This window comes from Acomys minous, assembly GCF_964271855.1.
Source record: "Acomys minous genome assembly, chromosome: 5".
Classification (NCBI taxonomy): domain Eukaryota; kingdom Metazoa; phylum Chordata; class Mammalia; order Rodentia; family Muridae; genus Acomys; species Acomys minous.
In genome coordinates this window covers 40594229-40610749 of record NC_140494.1, presented here as the reverse complement: position 1 = coordinate 40610749, position 16521 = coordinate 40594229, and the positions used below count along the sequence as shown (strand labels likewise).

The following is a 16521-nucleotide window of genomic DNA, read 5'->3' as shown; positions in this document are numbered from 1 at the left end:
TCCACAGTATCCTCCTGCAACGTGGAATATTCTGTTACTTACCAGGTGCTGTGTCTTGGAGTAACCAGGGTAGTATGGACAGTGTCTCAGTACTTAATTAAAGGTATAAAATTGTAGAGGTTTTTTTTAATTACTATTTTTACATTTTCAACTTAATTTTACCTCAGATCGCATAACGGAAGGAGTGGAGGATATAAGACATCACGCCAGGACCTCCAGCAGTCACACTATGCTCCTCTCAGCATGATGCACCTTAGTCCAGCACAGCTCTCCCCACTATGCACCTGTCCCCACACATCCAGAGGATATTTGTTTACTAAATTTTCCATTAACAACAAAGTAGAGATTAGTAACTAGGAGGGAGAGAAATTTCAGAGAGTTTAACTCACCAACTTACCAAAGGTGGAGAAAGCATAAGAACTATGACTTTTCACTTGTCGGGTCTACATTAGATTGCAGACACGAATTAGAAAACACAATGTTATAACCTTATAACCAGTTACAAAGATGCACCATGAGAAATGAAGTAAATATCTCAATGACAAAGAAAAAAAGTAGACAATGTAAATATATGTGTACAAGAAAGAAAGCTGCCAAAGATCATTCCAAGACTCTATGCCTTTGCTTCTAAAAACTTAAGTGATGGTCATAACACCATCCCACAGTCATCAGGACAGTTGTTATTTGCCTTTCAGAAGACAGAATTTTAAAAAGATTTCTATCATGGATGGACAAAGTAGACTATTGGCTCCTAGGGTGTTAATTATATTGTAGTCCCTTCCTTTGCAACAATTCAAGGCAAATAGGTCAGTCCTCTGTCACAGCAGAAGGCTTCTCAGTAATGTTCTGTGAATTTACGAATATGCATACATGCCAGACATGTTGGTGCACACTTGTAATGCCAATGCTCAGGGAGGCAGAGGCAGGTGGAGCTCTGCGAGTTTGAGGCCAGCCTGGTCTACAGATTGATTCCAGGACAGCCAAGGCTATGCAGAGAAACCCTGTCTCAAAAAATGCATACATACAGAGACATGTATGTATGTATGTATGCATGTGTGTATGTATGTATATGTTTGTGTGTATGTATGTATGCTAATTATACACGTGGACATGGAAATCAGGCACATTCTCACAAGCTACTTTATTCACTCTGTTATAGGGGAAAAGGCGATAGACAGTTCTTAGAGATTATTATTACACCAAATGCTGACATTATTACATTCAAAAGTTGGAAGTCTAATATAAAAATGAGCAGAAATGTCCATACTTGTCAGAGACAGTCTTAGATCAAGGGAGATGGCTTAGTTTGTCAGTCACTTGCAGCTGCAGAAGCTAAAGTCCTGAGTTCAGATGTCTAGAATTCATATAAAAGGCTGCTACAGTCCCCAACATTGGGAGACAGGGACACCCATAGGGCTTGTCATATTGATGAGCTCTGGGTCAAAGAAAAACTGTCTCAAAAACCAGCTAGAGAGTGGCTGAGAAAGACACCTGATTTTGACTTCTGGCCTCTGTGTGCACTTACACACAAACATACGAATGTATACACATACATACAGCACACTCACACATGCATGCAAAAAAAAAAAAAAACGCTTTTTAAATCATGAATAACCAAGACAATGGCTTCCACACCGCACTACCCTCAGCAAGCTATCCTTCTAAGAATGTGTTTTTATAGCAACTGTCAAATTTTACTGGTATTTCCTAGTAGTCCTTAACTTTTTATGACCCAACAAAACAGAAATGAGGAAGTAAAACTGGAGAATTTTGCATGGAGAGAGCTCTTTATAGAGCTCTGTGTCTGACACAGTAACTTCTCTTTATGAGAAGAACATGATCACTCTTTGGCTGTGACAAATTGACTAGCAAACTAGATCTTCCTAATGGCCCTAAACACTTTCAGAACTTTAAAATGTTCATTATTTGCTTCGTGAGCACCAGACAAATGTAATGACATCACGGCAGAAACAAAGTGATAAATGTTTCTCAGAACCAGCATGGACATTAGTTGCATCATTCTTGTTCACAGAACAGTGAATTTACTTATGGCAGAATATTAAAAATGAGTGGGTGCAGTAATTTGAAGATTTCCAAAATGTGAATGAATGCTCTTTGGACTTGTTTGTAGAGTTGCCTGCTTGTAATTTGGCCTTATGAAAATCTAGCTTTTTAGTAGTATTGTAGAAATATTTCTGTAAAGGCAATGAAGCTAAGCATTTAGGTAACTCCATATGATCAATTTCTATTAAGATATGAATATTCTCTAGAAACATTATCAACCTATTTTAAGAAATAAAATACAATAAAGAGATGTGCAGATAGTAGCCCATATTTTATGAAGCATCATGATTGCAGCATACATTTAAAAAAAAAAAGAGAGAGAATCTCTAGCCATAAGGCCCAACTGAATTTTCTTAATGTAAGAGAACTTGGAAATTTAAGGTTTATGCTTGACAAAAGAAATGACAACCTTTGAGAGGGAGAGTGAGTTTAGCTTGGTCTAGCAGTTATTATGTCTTATAAAAGAGAAGCAGAGGAGATTAGTAGTCCACAAAAGAAAGCAGTACTCATGGCCTGGCATCTAAGACAGTGACTTATCTCTGCCCCAGTTTATGTCACAAGACAATGCACAAGTTTTAAATGGAAAGAAGAAGAGTTTTAGATGACGACTTTTGAATTATAGACTATGAAGCTTCATGCCTGAAGGATGAAAAAATAAAGAACTGGCCCAGAATAAACACAGAGACTATCTGAGGCCTCTGCCTGCGTGGGGGATAGGAAAGGCAGTATACTAGGAGATAGGGACAAGATGGCAAAGGTAAGGAGCAGGGGGTGAGGGACCAAGCCTATGGCTGACTCTTAGCCCTAGTCATGCACGCTTCAGCAGCCTCCTCTACACAACCTGGGATGTACAACTGTCTCATGAACTACAACAGTATTGGAAAGGCCACACATATCCATGTCAACCTGAGATGGCCTGTGCTACTTACCTGATGCTGCATTTGTTGCTGTCCATGGATCATATAACTTCTCCTCCAGTTCTAACTCTCCGTTCTGAAAGTGGAGAAACTGCTGAACCAGAGGTACCAGACAGTGACAAGTTCAAATTTACTGTCTTCTAAGAAAGGCACCTAATGAAAATAAATACCTAGAACAGTGGGATTTTTTTTTGTAACACTAAAAACTGGTTGGTAACAGACAGGGAACTTGAATTAGGAAATAAAAAGTGTGGTGTGGTGGCGCTTGCCTGTAATCCCAGCACTCGGGGCAGAGGCAGGAGGATCTCTGTGAGTTCAAGGCCAGCCTGGTCTATAAAGTGAGTCAGGACAGCCAAGGCTACACAGGTAGACCCTGTGTCATAAAAAAAAAAAAAAGAAAAAGAAATGAATAAGAATGTGAACCCTGTAGCTGAAATCAGGAAAACTAGAGTTCACAGGACGGAATGCCGAAGATCCTGGGTAGACACAGAAAAGTCTTCTAGCATTTAGCAGAGACCATTCATCATTTGTTTGTGAGCAAAGCACCAAAGACTGGCAAAGTCCGCCTGAAATTACAAGAGAGAGAAAATAGGATCTTATATTAGATGGACATAGTATGTATTCTAGGAGTCATGGATAAACCTCACAATTCATGGATAAAGTGCTCAGAAAAATCTTATTTAATTATAAGGAATATTAGCCATGGACTCAGTGTGTTCTATCCTTTCCTATAGAACCTTAAGCAACATACAAATTCACCAGCAGTTTCAAATTTTTCAATCGCAGCCTAAACAAAGCCTTAAATGATCCATGGGAATGCAGGTATTTTCAGTATTTCACAAGCTAAAATTAGGAATTTCTGGCATTCAGTTGGAAATTACTCTGTCAACAAATGAAAAAGGAAAATGCAATCCATAATGAAAGAGACAGATACAGAGACTCAGGACTGATGTTAAAATTAGCAAACATGGGAAAATTATGATGGCATTGTATATGTTTGGAAAGTTAGAAATGGGGAACCTGTGTTTGAGTTAAGAGTACTATGTTCAAAATGAAAAAATACATGATAAGTGATAAGTAGCAGTTTAAACATTGACAGAAAGCATAGGAGAATGGCAAAGTCGAAGGATCCAGAGGGTCCTAGAAACCTACAAGAAGAACACTATGATAGGCAGATTTGGGCCCAGGGGTCCCGCTCAAACTAAGGCACCAGCCAAGGACAATACAGGCTGTAAACTTCAAACCCCTACCCAGATCTAGCCAATGGACAGGACATTCTCCACAGTTGAGTGGACGGTGGGGTCTGACTTTCACACAACCTCTGGTGCCTCATATTTGACCATGTCCCCTGGATGGGGAGACCTGGTGGCACTCAGAGGAAGGACAGCAGGTTACCAAGAAGAGACTTGATACCCTATGAGCATATAAAGGGGGAGGTAATCCCCCTCAGTCACAGTCTTAGGGGAGGGGAGTAAGGGGAAAATGGGAGGGAAGGAGGAATGGGAGGATACAAGGGATGGGATAACCATTGAGATGTAATATGAATAAATTAATTAAAATATAAACATTGACAGAAAAAATAAGTGCACTTGAGGGCAGTGATATATGCAGGATCGTCAGCTGGCCGAGTGCACACATCACTGGGACCCACAAATGAAAGGCCACAAGGAGGATCAAGAGAACAGAAAAAGTATTGGCATGAATAACTGTTGGAAATTGTCCAAATGTAGTTTAAAAAAAATAGTATCGCAAACCCCAGAATTTCAAAGAACCGCAAACACAAGAAACCGATTAGACTTCAGCAGGTTCTTCCTAACCAGGTCACTCAAACTCAGCAATAACAAGAAAGGCGGAAGGAGCTGTTCTCAGTAGCCAGTGTTGCATCAGCACCATGGACAGGGAAAAAAGGCATGTCTGATGTAGAAAGACTAAGGAAATGCAGAGTTTGCTAGGCAGATACAACTCCACTTCGAACTATCGTTCCGAGTCATACGCTATGCAGAGAGTCAGCATGTGGTTGGTCATGCCAGAGGGAAGCTGTGACGCAAGAATTTGAGTTGAATTTCTGTGGCGTTGGTCAGGGTATTTATCAGGGCACCTCGATCTCAAGATTCTGACCTTTCATCCTGCAGAAAAATATCTACCCATAAGCTCTGAGTCAACTGTTTTAAGCAGCACACATACAGGGGTACAGAGTTAAAGCATTCATTTAGCTATAGAAAAGATTACCATGACAGGACATAAGCACTTAGGCCCTAGACACTTTTCTGTGGAAAATGATTGGAAATCTCTGGCCCCACCAGTGATGGCGGTATCTTCAGTCTTTAAGGCATAGTCCCTTCCAGTGGAGACAGTCTTGCCTTACACAATAAGCACTTGGTGCTGCAAATCACCCTGACAGTTTCTTTCATCAATTAAACACTTTAATCTGCCACTGTGGACCAGAAGCTGAAGACAATTGAAAGAAAGATGAATGTCACTTGGTCTCTCCTTTACTCTGTAATAATGATGTAAGTAAAAAGATCAGAAGGCCATTGTCATGGTGTGATGAGAGTGTGTCAAGGTCCAAGAGTCTCAGAGGTCATTTTTTACAAGAAAGCAGTAAAGGAGGAGGTAGCACATTCCTAGCAGTGCTACTTAAAATCTTACTATAGAAGTCGATGAATTAGAATTACTTCTGGCAGACTATTATAAGAGTCTGTTGCTTAAAGGAATACCAGCTGCTATACCACGCAGACCCCCAAATACATAAAGGCTCAGGCAAGGTAGGAGGCAGAATTTTTCTCCTGATACCACACTAAAGGCTAGAGGAGAGAGGCAGGATGAGCTCACACAGGCAAACAGCTGTTCTGCCATCTTCAACATGTGACTCTAGGGCAATTCTTACTGTTGCACCCACCAGCAAGAAGCACACAAAAAGCAAAATTCAATCCCTGGCCAAAAATAAATAAGTTATCCCATGCAAAGCCCCTTCTGATAGTCTAGGATACAGGGAAAAAACACTTCCATGTTGTTTTTCTCCAACCAAAGTGGACAGGAATTGTGGTGAGGTCATATAAATCCAGATTCAAGAATAAATCCATCTTTCGTGGAAAAAAATATTCACTAATATAGTCCAGTTCTGCTGCAGAAGAAAGCATTATATTAGTTAAAAAAAAAAAAAAAACAGTAATTGTAAATGCGTTTTTCCGCTGCGTAGGACTTCCACAGAAGCTATGCTTTATTGTTCCATTACTAAAGCCCTCATCACCATGATCCCTCTGGTCTGTTCCACATAACAATATGCAGATTTCTTTCACCCATGTCATCAAAAGAAGAAATGTTCTGATATTCCCAAAGTGGAATTCATGTGGCTCCATGAGAAAGATGTGAAGACAAGTCTCCTATTTTCATGAGAAACTACATTTACAAAGAAAAAAAGCAAAGGGAAAATTTTGACCTAGTATGGAGTAAGGAAAAAGTAAACAGTTGCTTTTCTTATCTTATACTGAATAAAAACTCATCACCAGCACAGGCTTGTTTGTGTGCAGTGGCTAGGAGCCTGCCACCTCTACTCCATACTGCTGGGTAGAGGTCACCGCGCTGTCAGTTTGTCCACCTCAAATGTGGCCCAGGATGAGGTCTGAGACAGTTTTCCTGCATGCAAGACCTACCACTGCAAACAGGTGCCTCAAATTTCCTGAACGGTATTTCTAAATGGCAGTTACACAGGGTGCTTTTTATTTCTAATGTTTGAAAGAAACTTCAGAAAGATTCATGTTTAAAAATAAGTTGTTTTAATAGAGGATTGTTGCTCTTTGACATGACAGGAGGTGAGGCCCAGCTGTTCAGACTAATGGATTCTTTCTCCAGCTCACAGTCAGTTAAGCCTCGCCTTGTTCACTCTTTACATGAACACATCAACATCCTTTTCTTTCTAGGAAACCCTGTTACCTGGAAATTAGTACTTTCAGCAAATATATATGAGGACATGCAATCTTTGCAGTGACCTGACTTACATGTAAAAAGAACAGGGAAAGACCCAAGTTTTAGCATACAACATCCGGTTCTTTCACTTGACTAGACATTTAACTTCTGAAAAGAAATATTGAAAATTTGAAGACAAAAGAGTATCACAAACGTATATACCACATGATTGAATTGAAAGACTAACACATGAAAACAATGTAGAGGATCCCTCATGGAGAGGGCTTTGAGTTGACACCGACCATCTATTACATGAATCCTATAGTAACCTCCAATCACAGGCCTATTTCAACTATAAAGGCTTAGTAACTCAGACAATAAATAATAATAACAATAATAATAATAATTACAATAATAACAATAACAATAGTAGTAACACGAACCATACAACAGAAACCACATGGTTTCTGAATATTTAATAAGCCTTTTATAATAAAAAAAAGACTTCCAGTAAAATAACACTGAATATATAATTTGGCCAGTGGGATACTTTCTGCCCTGGTATAATGCTGATTAGATCACATAGAAAAGAGCATGGCATTATAAATAAATTCAGAAGCAAATTTGAGATTCTCATGTAATTTATAATGAAGTTGTTAGGTATGTTTCATTCTGTGGAATAAAAAACATTGGGGCACCAAGCCTGGATCAACCTGACAGGAGACACTCCTCTCAGCAAGCTGGATGCTGACATCCTACTCCCTCCATGATCCAGCCCCAGGCACCTCAGTTACTGTTACCAATCAGAACAGGACAGCGTTGTAAAAGCTTCTGATCCCAATTGGTCCAGCAGTTCAGACTGTCCCACAAAGAATTCCTATTAAACCTGGAGTTTCACAACTTTTGAAAAATGGACCACAAATGCTATGCCTGGCTTAATTAACCACTTTCCACATTTTGGGGGGAGGGGGGCAGGAGTCTTCAAAGTAATTATTCACCCTAAATCATCCTGAAGAAACCTTAAGAGAATGATGTCCTATTTCCTCTAACGGGGGTTGGATAAGTTTCTGTTTACTCTCTTGGTCTACAGATGCTTATTTTCATTGGGAGTTGGTTATAATTTTATTGGTCTTTTACAGAGAAGAAACTAGGTTTGACTCAGGGATGTATAGCTTTTCCCTTATCTTTTGTAGGTAAGGCGATAGGAGCTGAAAAGAAAGAGAAGGAGATATAGAAATATAGAGGGAGGATGGAACAAAAGGTAGATTATTGAATCTACTCCTCATCTCAAGGCCCTAATTGTTAATCACAAATAAGGTTATTTTTTAAGTCAATGATATTGAATTTTGTATATTGATGCAAAGCATGCTCATGTCACAAACTAGTCTAATTTTGTCATAAGAATATATATTCTAGGTCTAGTAGATAGACATGATTCTGTAGATATATGCAATAAAATAGTTAAATAAGGTCTTCAAAAACCTCAGAGACATAAAGAATATGGCATTTAAATATGGTTTTATTATTCTAAAGATTCTTTGACAACAAGACAAGTTAACTCCTGGCAACACCTAGCCTGCCTCAAAGAAGAAGATGAGCATCAAAGAACCTCCTTATGGAGGTGGCTTCAGATATGGCAAACAAGCCACTGGGCAAAATGTCCTCATTTCTGCCACAGACCGAATTCTGTCTAAAAAAGGGCATGCTTGGATGCAGGCAGAGTCAATGGCCAAACTCTGCCAAGACAGGGTAAGCAAGTCCTCAATAGTTCCTGCCTTGCAAATATGTTTGTCAGATATATTGAGCCAGAAGGCTCAAGATGATGCTCCAACATTATAGAGAGTTTTGGGTGACTATTCAAGCAATAAACTACCTCAGTCATTTTTTTTTTCATTTTGGAAGTTGCTAACCTGCACTCTGGGTTCACTCAAGTGCTTAAGTTTTATCCCTTCTCAAGTCTCTGATGGGTTTGAAGACCAGATAGTTTAGTCTTTCAATTAAGCTTAGTAGGTTAGGGGTTAAGATGTTTTTAGATCACGATAGATGTTTTAATAGAGATGAGATATGATAGATACTAATCTCCATTCAGAAATTTAGACCCAAGAAGATAGGAAAGAGTTTACTTCAAGTTTGCCAAACATAAATAGCCAAATCTCTATGAACGTAACATTTATTTAATTCCTGATTGTCTCATGGTTCTTCCTGCTGTGTGTAGTTTATTTGACCCATGTGTAATGATATAAATGTAGATGTTAAAAAAGAAACATAATAAAAATATTAAAATAATAAAATAAATTTTAAAAAAGAAAAATCTTTATGGCCCTGTAAGACCAGAAGATGCTAGAATATTTCTGGTAAGTTTAATTATGAGATGATAGGTCAGTTGATATAGCACTTGACTTGCAAGTCTGAGGACCTGACTGAATTCAGTCTCCAGAATCCATGTTTAAAACCAAATAAACTAGGGTCTCACATGCATGGGGAGTGGGGGAGGGCTGTTAAATTTTGTTCAGAAGCATTAGGTTTTAAAATGGGGTGTTTCTTTACCATGTAAAGTAGAGAAATGTCTACTCTAATATCTCCAGCGAGGAAATGATCATTTAACAGACTGTCTTTTAATAGCTGACTGTACTTCTAAAACAACAAAAATTGTAAAGAGAAGAAAAGTCATCTGTTTGGAATTTTAGCACTATTATAGGTTCAGCTTCAAAAGAGACTATTATTCTCTACTTATTAGAAAACATTATTTCAAGGTGGGAGGAGTCACGTAGAGAAATTACCTTCTACCTGCATGAGTCAGGTTTAGTAAAATTATCTCATCTTCATCATGGGGCGAGTTTTAGAGATAAAATAACCATCGTTTGTGCTTTATTCTAGCTGCTGATGTTTTTAAACGAAGCCCCCAGGAAGTCCACGTTCTAATCAGGGAACCTGGATTTAATGGGCTAAATAGCATCAGCTTTTGATCTTTCGGTTCCTTAGTGTAAGGAAATTTATTAGACAGGAATAACTTCATTTGGGGTAGTTCTCTTTAGGCTCATCTCTGAGCTTCAGTTTTCCTCATATAGCCAGACGCTTGTAGGGAAATTCATCAGAACACAGCTCTCTCCCTTTTGCTGTTGGTCCTTATCTTCTACTGACTTCCTCAGTTAATGGTGACTTTGGGGTTCTGCGAATTTGGGGTATCTCTGAAGATTAGGTAGGGGTTTGTTTCTCTGTCTGGAACCAACTTCATCCCATAGTGCCTCCTGACTGGGACGTACAGTGGTGTGATGGTTAGTGGCTGGACCACGTCTACTCTACCGTGCACGCCGAGCCTCACTTCCCTATTGAGCATCCTTGAATGTAGCCATATCTCTTCCAGAGTAAGCAACACTATGTGTCACCTGCTTCCTAGACAAGTAATCCCTCTGTAACTCTCCTTCACACTTCAGCCTATAGAAGCCTTGGGGATTCCCCTGGTGATATGGGTCACAGAAGCCATGCATACTCCATGGATTCCTCAGGGATGATATAAAAAAACTTTGCTAGTTGGTTCTTGGAGTCTTCTGTAGGCTAAGAAGGGAGGTAGTTGGTTGACTCTCCATTCTTCCATCTCTGTTGATCTGGGGACAGGGAAGGGAGACAACAACCACACCTACATTGGGGACTTGACCCTGGACATTCCAGGGTTGTGGTGACAGCTCTCAAAGTACTATTACCTGTCTTACATCTTCCCTTACTGTCTCTCCCCACTCTGTGGGGTACTCTGTATGGACTCTGAAAAGGGAACAGATTGTTTTCTTCTTCTAATCCACTTTCAATATATTCAAGCTTTTACCTGGAGTTGCGTGCTAGCCTTTAAAACAACCATTTGCTTTTTCTTCTCTGTCCCATTCTCATAGCATCTTATGGAGCCAAGCAATGGCCCAAACCTCTGCCCAGAAGAAGAAGAAGAAGGAGGAGGAGGAGGAGGGAAGCAGTGTTTACTGTCTGAAGTATCATCTCATTCCATGTAAACAGAAGTGGCCCTTTTCTGATACAAACAAGAATAGATTGGAGTGCCCAGGGGGACAATTTATAGTACTTAACTATATTTAACTCAGGAGTTTAGAGGGAAGTTAAGTGGATTATTGGAAACAAAAAATAATAAAATGAAAACTAGCATCAGTTGATTAATATGTAAGGAGTTAAATGAACTATGGAATGAAGATGTTCAAAACTGATACTGTCCTTCTGAAGGACAAAGGAGAATAGAGGTCATGCACAATGACTCAGAAATAGTGCTTCATGGATTCAAGACCACCCTGAGTATTCCCAGTCTGCATCGTGCCACACCTCCCTTGTCTTGCCTGTAAAAAGGGCTAACCGTGGTACCTGCTTCACAGAGTTCCGGACTAAATGAGTTCAAACATACAAAGATGTTCAGATGTCTCCTGGTACATGTTTTGTTAGATGCTCTCTAGGATGCTTTGAGGGATCTTGCTCTCTTGAGCCATCTGGGAGAAATCACCATATCTGGAGTCCTGTTCTGTCCTGGGGCCTGATCCTCATGTTCTTTTTTCCCCTTCTCCTCCTGTTCCCTGTTCTTGCTTCTCTTCTTTTGCTTCTTTCTTCTTGACCTTTGGCAGTACTGAGCATCTTATCTTCATCTTCATCTTCTCAATGACATCCTTGTCACACCTGGTTTACCCCTCCCCTTTTGTGCAGCCTTGCTCAGTGGTTACTCCACTCAGTCTGTTGATAAAACATTGGCATTCAGTTAGGTTGTTAACCCCAACCAGGAACACCTTTCTCTAATGTCTACTGTTACTTCGGTGGCACCCATGCTGTACTTTCCCATTAAACTGTTTGGCAACCCATACTCCTTTTAAGCTACCACTTGGCTTAAAGAGAAGCAGATCAGTTCTCTTCTAGAATGCTGTGTGAACCTCATGCTCCTGTACAACTTCGAGCTGTGAAGCATCCACAGCTCCAAGGCATCTTTGTCTACTCATGCTTTCTGAGCTTTAAACTTCTCACTCGGTGACATGTGGATTCCCAGTCCACTCTCGGGACATGCTAGGCTGATGTCTTAAGATCATTACAACCTTCTCTCTTCGAGTCAAGAAAAATACATGCAAATTTGCAGCACCTTTTGATTATGGTGCAGATGGCAGGCCGTAAACTGTGGCAATATGAGAAAGCTGTCTTTCTGTCTCTGTCTCTCTGTCTCTGCCTCTCTCTGTTTCTCTGTCTCTGTGTCTCTCTCTGTGTCTCTTTCTCTGTCTCTCTGTCCCTCCCTCCCTTCCTTCCCCCTCCCTCCCTTCCTTCCTTTCTCTCTCTCTGTCTCTCTCTGTGTCTCTGTCTCTGTCTCTCTCTCATGCGTACACACACACACACACACACACACACACACACACACACACACACACACACACACCAGAAAGAAAAAAAAAAGAGTTCCAAGAACAAAAGGTTCTGTTCATGGATCATCTGAGCTTCAAATCCATTGCCAGGCTGTCACTTTTCATATCACAAAATACATGCCTCAAACTCATACATATGGGAAGCCTACATGGTCATTTTTTGGGGTTCAGTTTTGTTTTGTTTCCTCTCATGTTCTCAACAGAGTTAAAGTGACTCTCTTCATTCATCACTCACCACACCATCTTTCCATCCATCCTAGGGGAAGGGAGTATAGTCCTGGACCTTCCAAAACTACCATAGCTGTGCTGTTTGGAGACATTTCAGAGATAGCAGGTCACCTCTGTGTGGAAGGATGGAGTTCAAGGATAAACCAGAGTCTGAAGCCTGATCATAGAAGATGAAATGGCCAGCAGTGAGACAGCAGCAAAGAAAAAAGGCATGATACATCCAGCCTAAGGACCAATAAATTCAGGGACAGAGGTGTTTCTCTTCACAGGGTTACTTAATATTTTATATTTAAATATAGTTAGTTATAAAGTGATGGTGCTGACCTCCCTGTGGTCTGGAATTGGAATAGACCTCAATTATACAACCCAGGAGCATAGGAGCTGGAGGTCTTGGCAGTAGAAAGGCCTGAGCTTAGGATGCCAGGAACTGTTTGCAATGGTCCTGTAGGACAATAGCATCCCAGTACTATTTATTGTCAATGTGCACCTTTTAATTCTTCCATGTTGACCAAAGCTTGGAATCCTGTTCTCTACACTCCTTATTTTTACCAATAAGGCCAAGCATATGGCTGCATAAGCTTAGGCTTCTGTTACTTTCTGGGTTGGGTGCCAGACCCTCAGAAGAAGCCAAGTGTCTAGAGGAGGTCATGTTTCTTTGTGTACAGCAAACACACACGCAAGTGGACACTTGATGCCAGGAGAAGCACTTCCTCCCAGGGAAATGCTCTCAGAGCTTCGTGACTTTCAGACCTTGGTGTTTCTCCACTGTCACTGGACTCCTGGACATTGTTTCCTTCGCTTCTGGACCATGGGGCTGTTGAGTAGTTCTCAGCATCTGAGAGACGCCCAGATGAGTTTGTCTGTGTGCCTACTCCTCAGGCACAAAGGGGAAAGGAGCTTGCATTGTTGGATGATGGTGATAAGAACAATGTGAATGTGACTTCTATCGTAGGATGGGATGAAGTTGTTTGTTTTTTTTTTTAATCTCATATTTCATGCAGGGCTGGGCTGAGGATGTGGCAGGCATGGCGTATGCCCTACGTTCACTGCCAGAGGGGGCTCCCTGCCTGCCACAGGTGAGAGCCAGCTCTGGGGTGCCTGTCCCTAATGGGAATGGGGGGGCTGGAGTGGGCCTGGTGGGGGAGAGGTGGGGAAGGACTGGTTCCCTGAGAATCTGAATCCTCTTTCCCGAATGTATTTTTTCCAGATCCCAAATGGAATTGCAACCAATCCACCCCTTAGAGTCGGTCTTTCTCACAGCTGTCTCTCTGGGACACTGTGGAACAATGTGAACGCATGCACCCACATTTGCAAAGGCTCCCTGCATTTTCTTAAGTGACTCTGAGTCTGAGGGCTTCATCTGCCCAACAGTACCTCTCTATTCAACAGGAAGCAGCAGCTGTGTTCTGTAAGGGCACCAACCCCAAACAAAAACGAATTATGTCTTTGAAAAAATAGGACATTGAATGATAGCCCTGGAAATAATACATTTTATCTTAATGTTCTTTTTTTTTTAATGTTATCATGTCACTCTTCTTTCTCAATGTCATATTTTCCCCTTCCCACTCCTATACTCTTTTTTCTACTTATCTCTTCTCTATTGTTCAACAGAGGGCCTATTCGTTTGCATGCGTGGCAGTTGATCTCTAATGGCCTACCGCAGAGCTCTTGACAAAGGCCACCCATACTCAACCCACACCACTCTCTGCATTTTGGGGGAGTCCTAGCTTATTTCTCTACTGTCACTGGTCACCTCTGCCCACCCCAAACCTTCACCTTCTACACCCTCACCTGTGCCCATTCCCTAAGTGTGGCTTTCAGCCCCAAGTGCTGAAAACACTGTCTTAAGACAAAGGACGTGTGGTCCATGGAGTGGCCCTGGAACCTTTACCTTACGTTCACAGGGGGGAAGCAAACACCTTCCGGTGCATGTCTAACGTATTCAGCCTGTTCTGCAGCCAGGTCACGGCAGTTCAACTGTTTTGGCTCCGGCAAACAGCCGCCTGACAACCCTCAGTGCTACTGGCTTGACGACGGGGTTTCTCGCCTCTCTTCCTAACCTCCTTCGCCTTCCCTCTTTTGGCAGTGGTCTGTGTATATCCGAGCCGCTGTCCGGAAAGAGAAAGGCCTGCCCATTCTTGTGGAACTCCTCCGAATAGACAACGACCGTGTAGTGTGTGCAGTGGCCACGGCACTCCGGAACATGGCCCTGGATGTCAGAAACAAGGAACTCATTGGTATGTGCTCTCACTCGGGTCCTAGTGTTTCTGTTTTTGTTTTGTTTTGTTTAGTTTTGTTTTTTTGCACAGGTGTGTGTATGTAGCTGACCTCCTCCACAGAGCATGTGCATGTATGGGACCAGTGTATCTATCAGGAGCTTGGTGTTTTCCAGCTCTCCTGCTTTGATGAGTGCACTGGCTGGCCCTTGAGAACTGAAAAAGGAAAATGAGGTTTCTAAGCTTTGCCAGTGAAAAATGGCCCCTGTGCTTCAGGTTTAATCCTGTGGCCCTAATATTCTGAAGTTCAGCTGGGCAGTTTGTTTGCTTCCTCCATGATGAAATTAGGATATCCGGTGGAGTGTCTGCTCCTTTTCTCCCACTCTGTATCTTTATTCACTTATATGTTTAGTTATCTCTTACTATATCATTTATTTTCATCCTACCTAAGATGGAATAATCTCCCCTAAGAACTATGAGAGGTCTTTGGTTAAGGAGGCATTAAGGAAATAATATACGCATGCGCCTCTCCTACAAATGATTCTTCATTCCCTATAAGTTCCTGGTCTGCTTTAAAGATTGATGCCAATGAATGAAGCAGACAGGAAGCCTTGGGACACTCAGGAAGAGTCCATATACAATAACCAAAACAAATGCATCAATCACATGCTGCCTAGAAGTGTTCTTTAAGGGAAAGCGACAAAGGAGGCTGATAATTGGTGAGCTTGCAATTTTTTTTTTCCAGTTGTGTTTAAATTCGCCATTTTCAAATGTACAATTCCATGGTATTGGGTGTTTTTTCCAATGTCAGACAATTGCCACCTTTTTGGTTCCAAAAGTTCTTCCTCATCCCAAAAGGAACCTGTACCTATGAAGCAGACACTCGCCCTCCAGCTATGGTGGCCGCCAAGATGCTTTGCACCCTGTAGACTACTCTGGTCTGGACGTTCCGTACGCATAGCATCATTTATATGTATGAGCTTTTGTGTCATATGTCCTTAATTTTTAGAACAGTTGTGGTTTGTTTTATTGCACACTAATCAATTAATGAATTATAATTGTATAATTGGAATGCAAAGTGGCATTAATATACACGCAGTGTACAATAGTCAAGTCAAGTTCCAGTTAACGTAGAAGCTCACTAATGTTGTCAGGATCTCCCTATGGCACTCATGCTGTCCCTGGGTATGTTGAATAGCTAGAAGTTGTAAACACCCTGCCTCAACCTCTGTAATGCTAGGAATATAGGCCTGAACTACCATGCTGGCACTGATAATTCATTTTTAATAGAATATTTGAATGTTACTCTGTAATTAAAAATAAAATTTTTCAATTTTTTTTTAGAAATGGCTCAGCAATTAAGAGCACTGTCTGCTCTTCCAGAGGTCCTGAGGTCATTTCCCAGCAACCACATGGTGGCTCACAGCCATCTATAATGTGATCTGATGCCCCCTTCTGGCCTGCAGATATACATGCAAATAGAGCACTCATACACATAAAATAAATAAATAACATTTTTTAAATTGTCCCTTTGACTAACATCATCCTGTCCCTCCCAGCCTTCAGCCTCCAGTAACCAACATTCAGCTCTTGCTTCTAAGGATTAATTGTTTATATCCTACATCTGTATTTCCCTTTCCATGGACGGCCCCTAGTTCTAGCCATGATGTCACAAATGCTATCGTCTCTTGCTAGTTCAAGTCTGAGGAACAATCTATTGTAGATCCCCACTTTCTTTATGTATTCAGCAGTTGATGAACACAGCGTGTGGACATGTACCCAGGAACTGAATTGTTGGGTCAT

The 16521-nt window shown here is 41.1% G+C and overlaps 1 protein-coding gene across 5 annotated transcripts in view; it reads left to right on the top strand.

Moving 5' to 3' along the window:
• CTNND2 (catenin delta 2) overlaps positions 1-16521 on the top strand; it is an 836853-nt gene that overhangs the window by 720384 nt on the left and 99948 nt on the right. For 4 of the 5 annotated variants that reach the window (XM_084781517.1, XM_084781516.1, XM_084781519.1 and 1 more), the window contains 2 exons: positions 13504-13578; positions 14589-14739. In XM_084781517.1, coding sequence (XP_084637643.1) covers positions 13504-13578; positions 14589-14739 — 226 coding nt within the window. The remainder of the gene's footprint in view (positions 1-13503; positions 13579-14588; positions 14740-16521) is intronic. The other variant, XM_084781518.1, reaches the window with a different exon arrangement.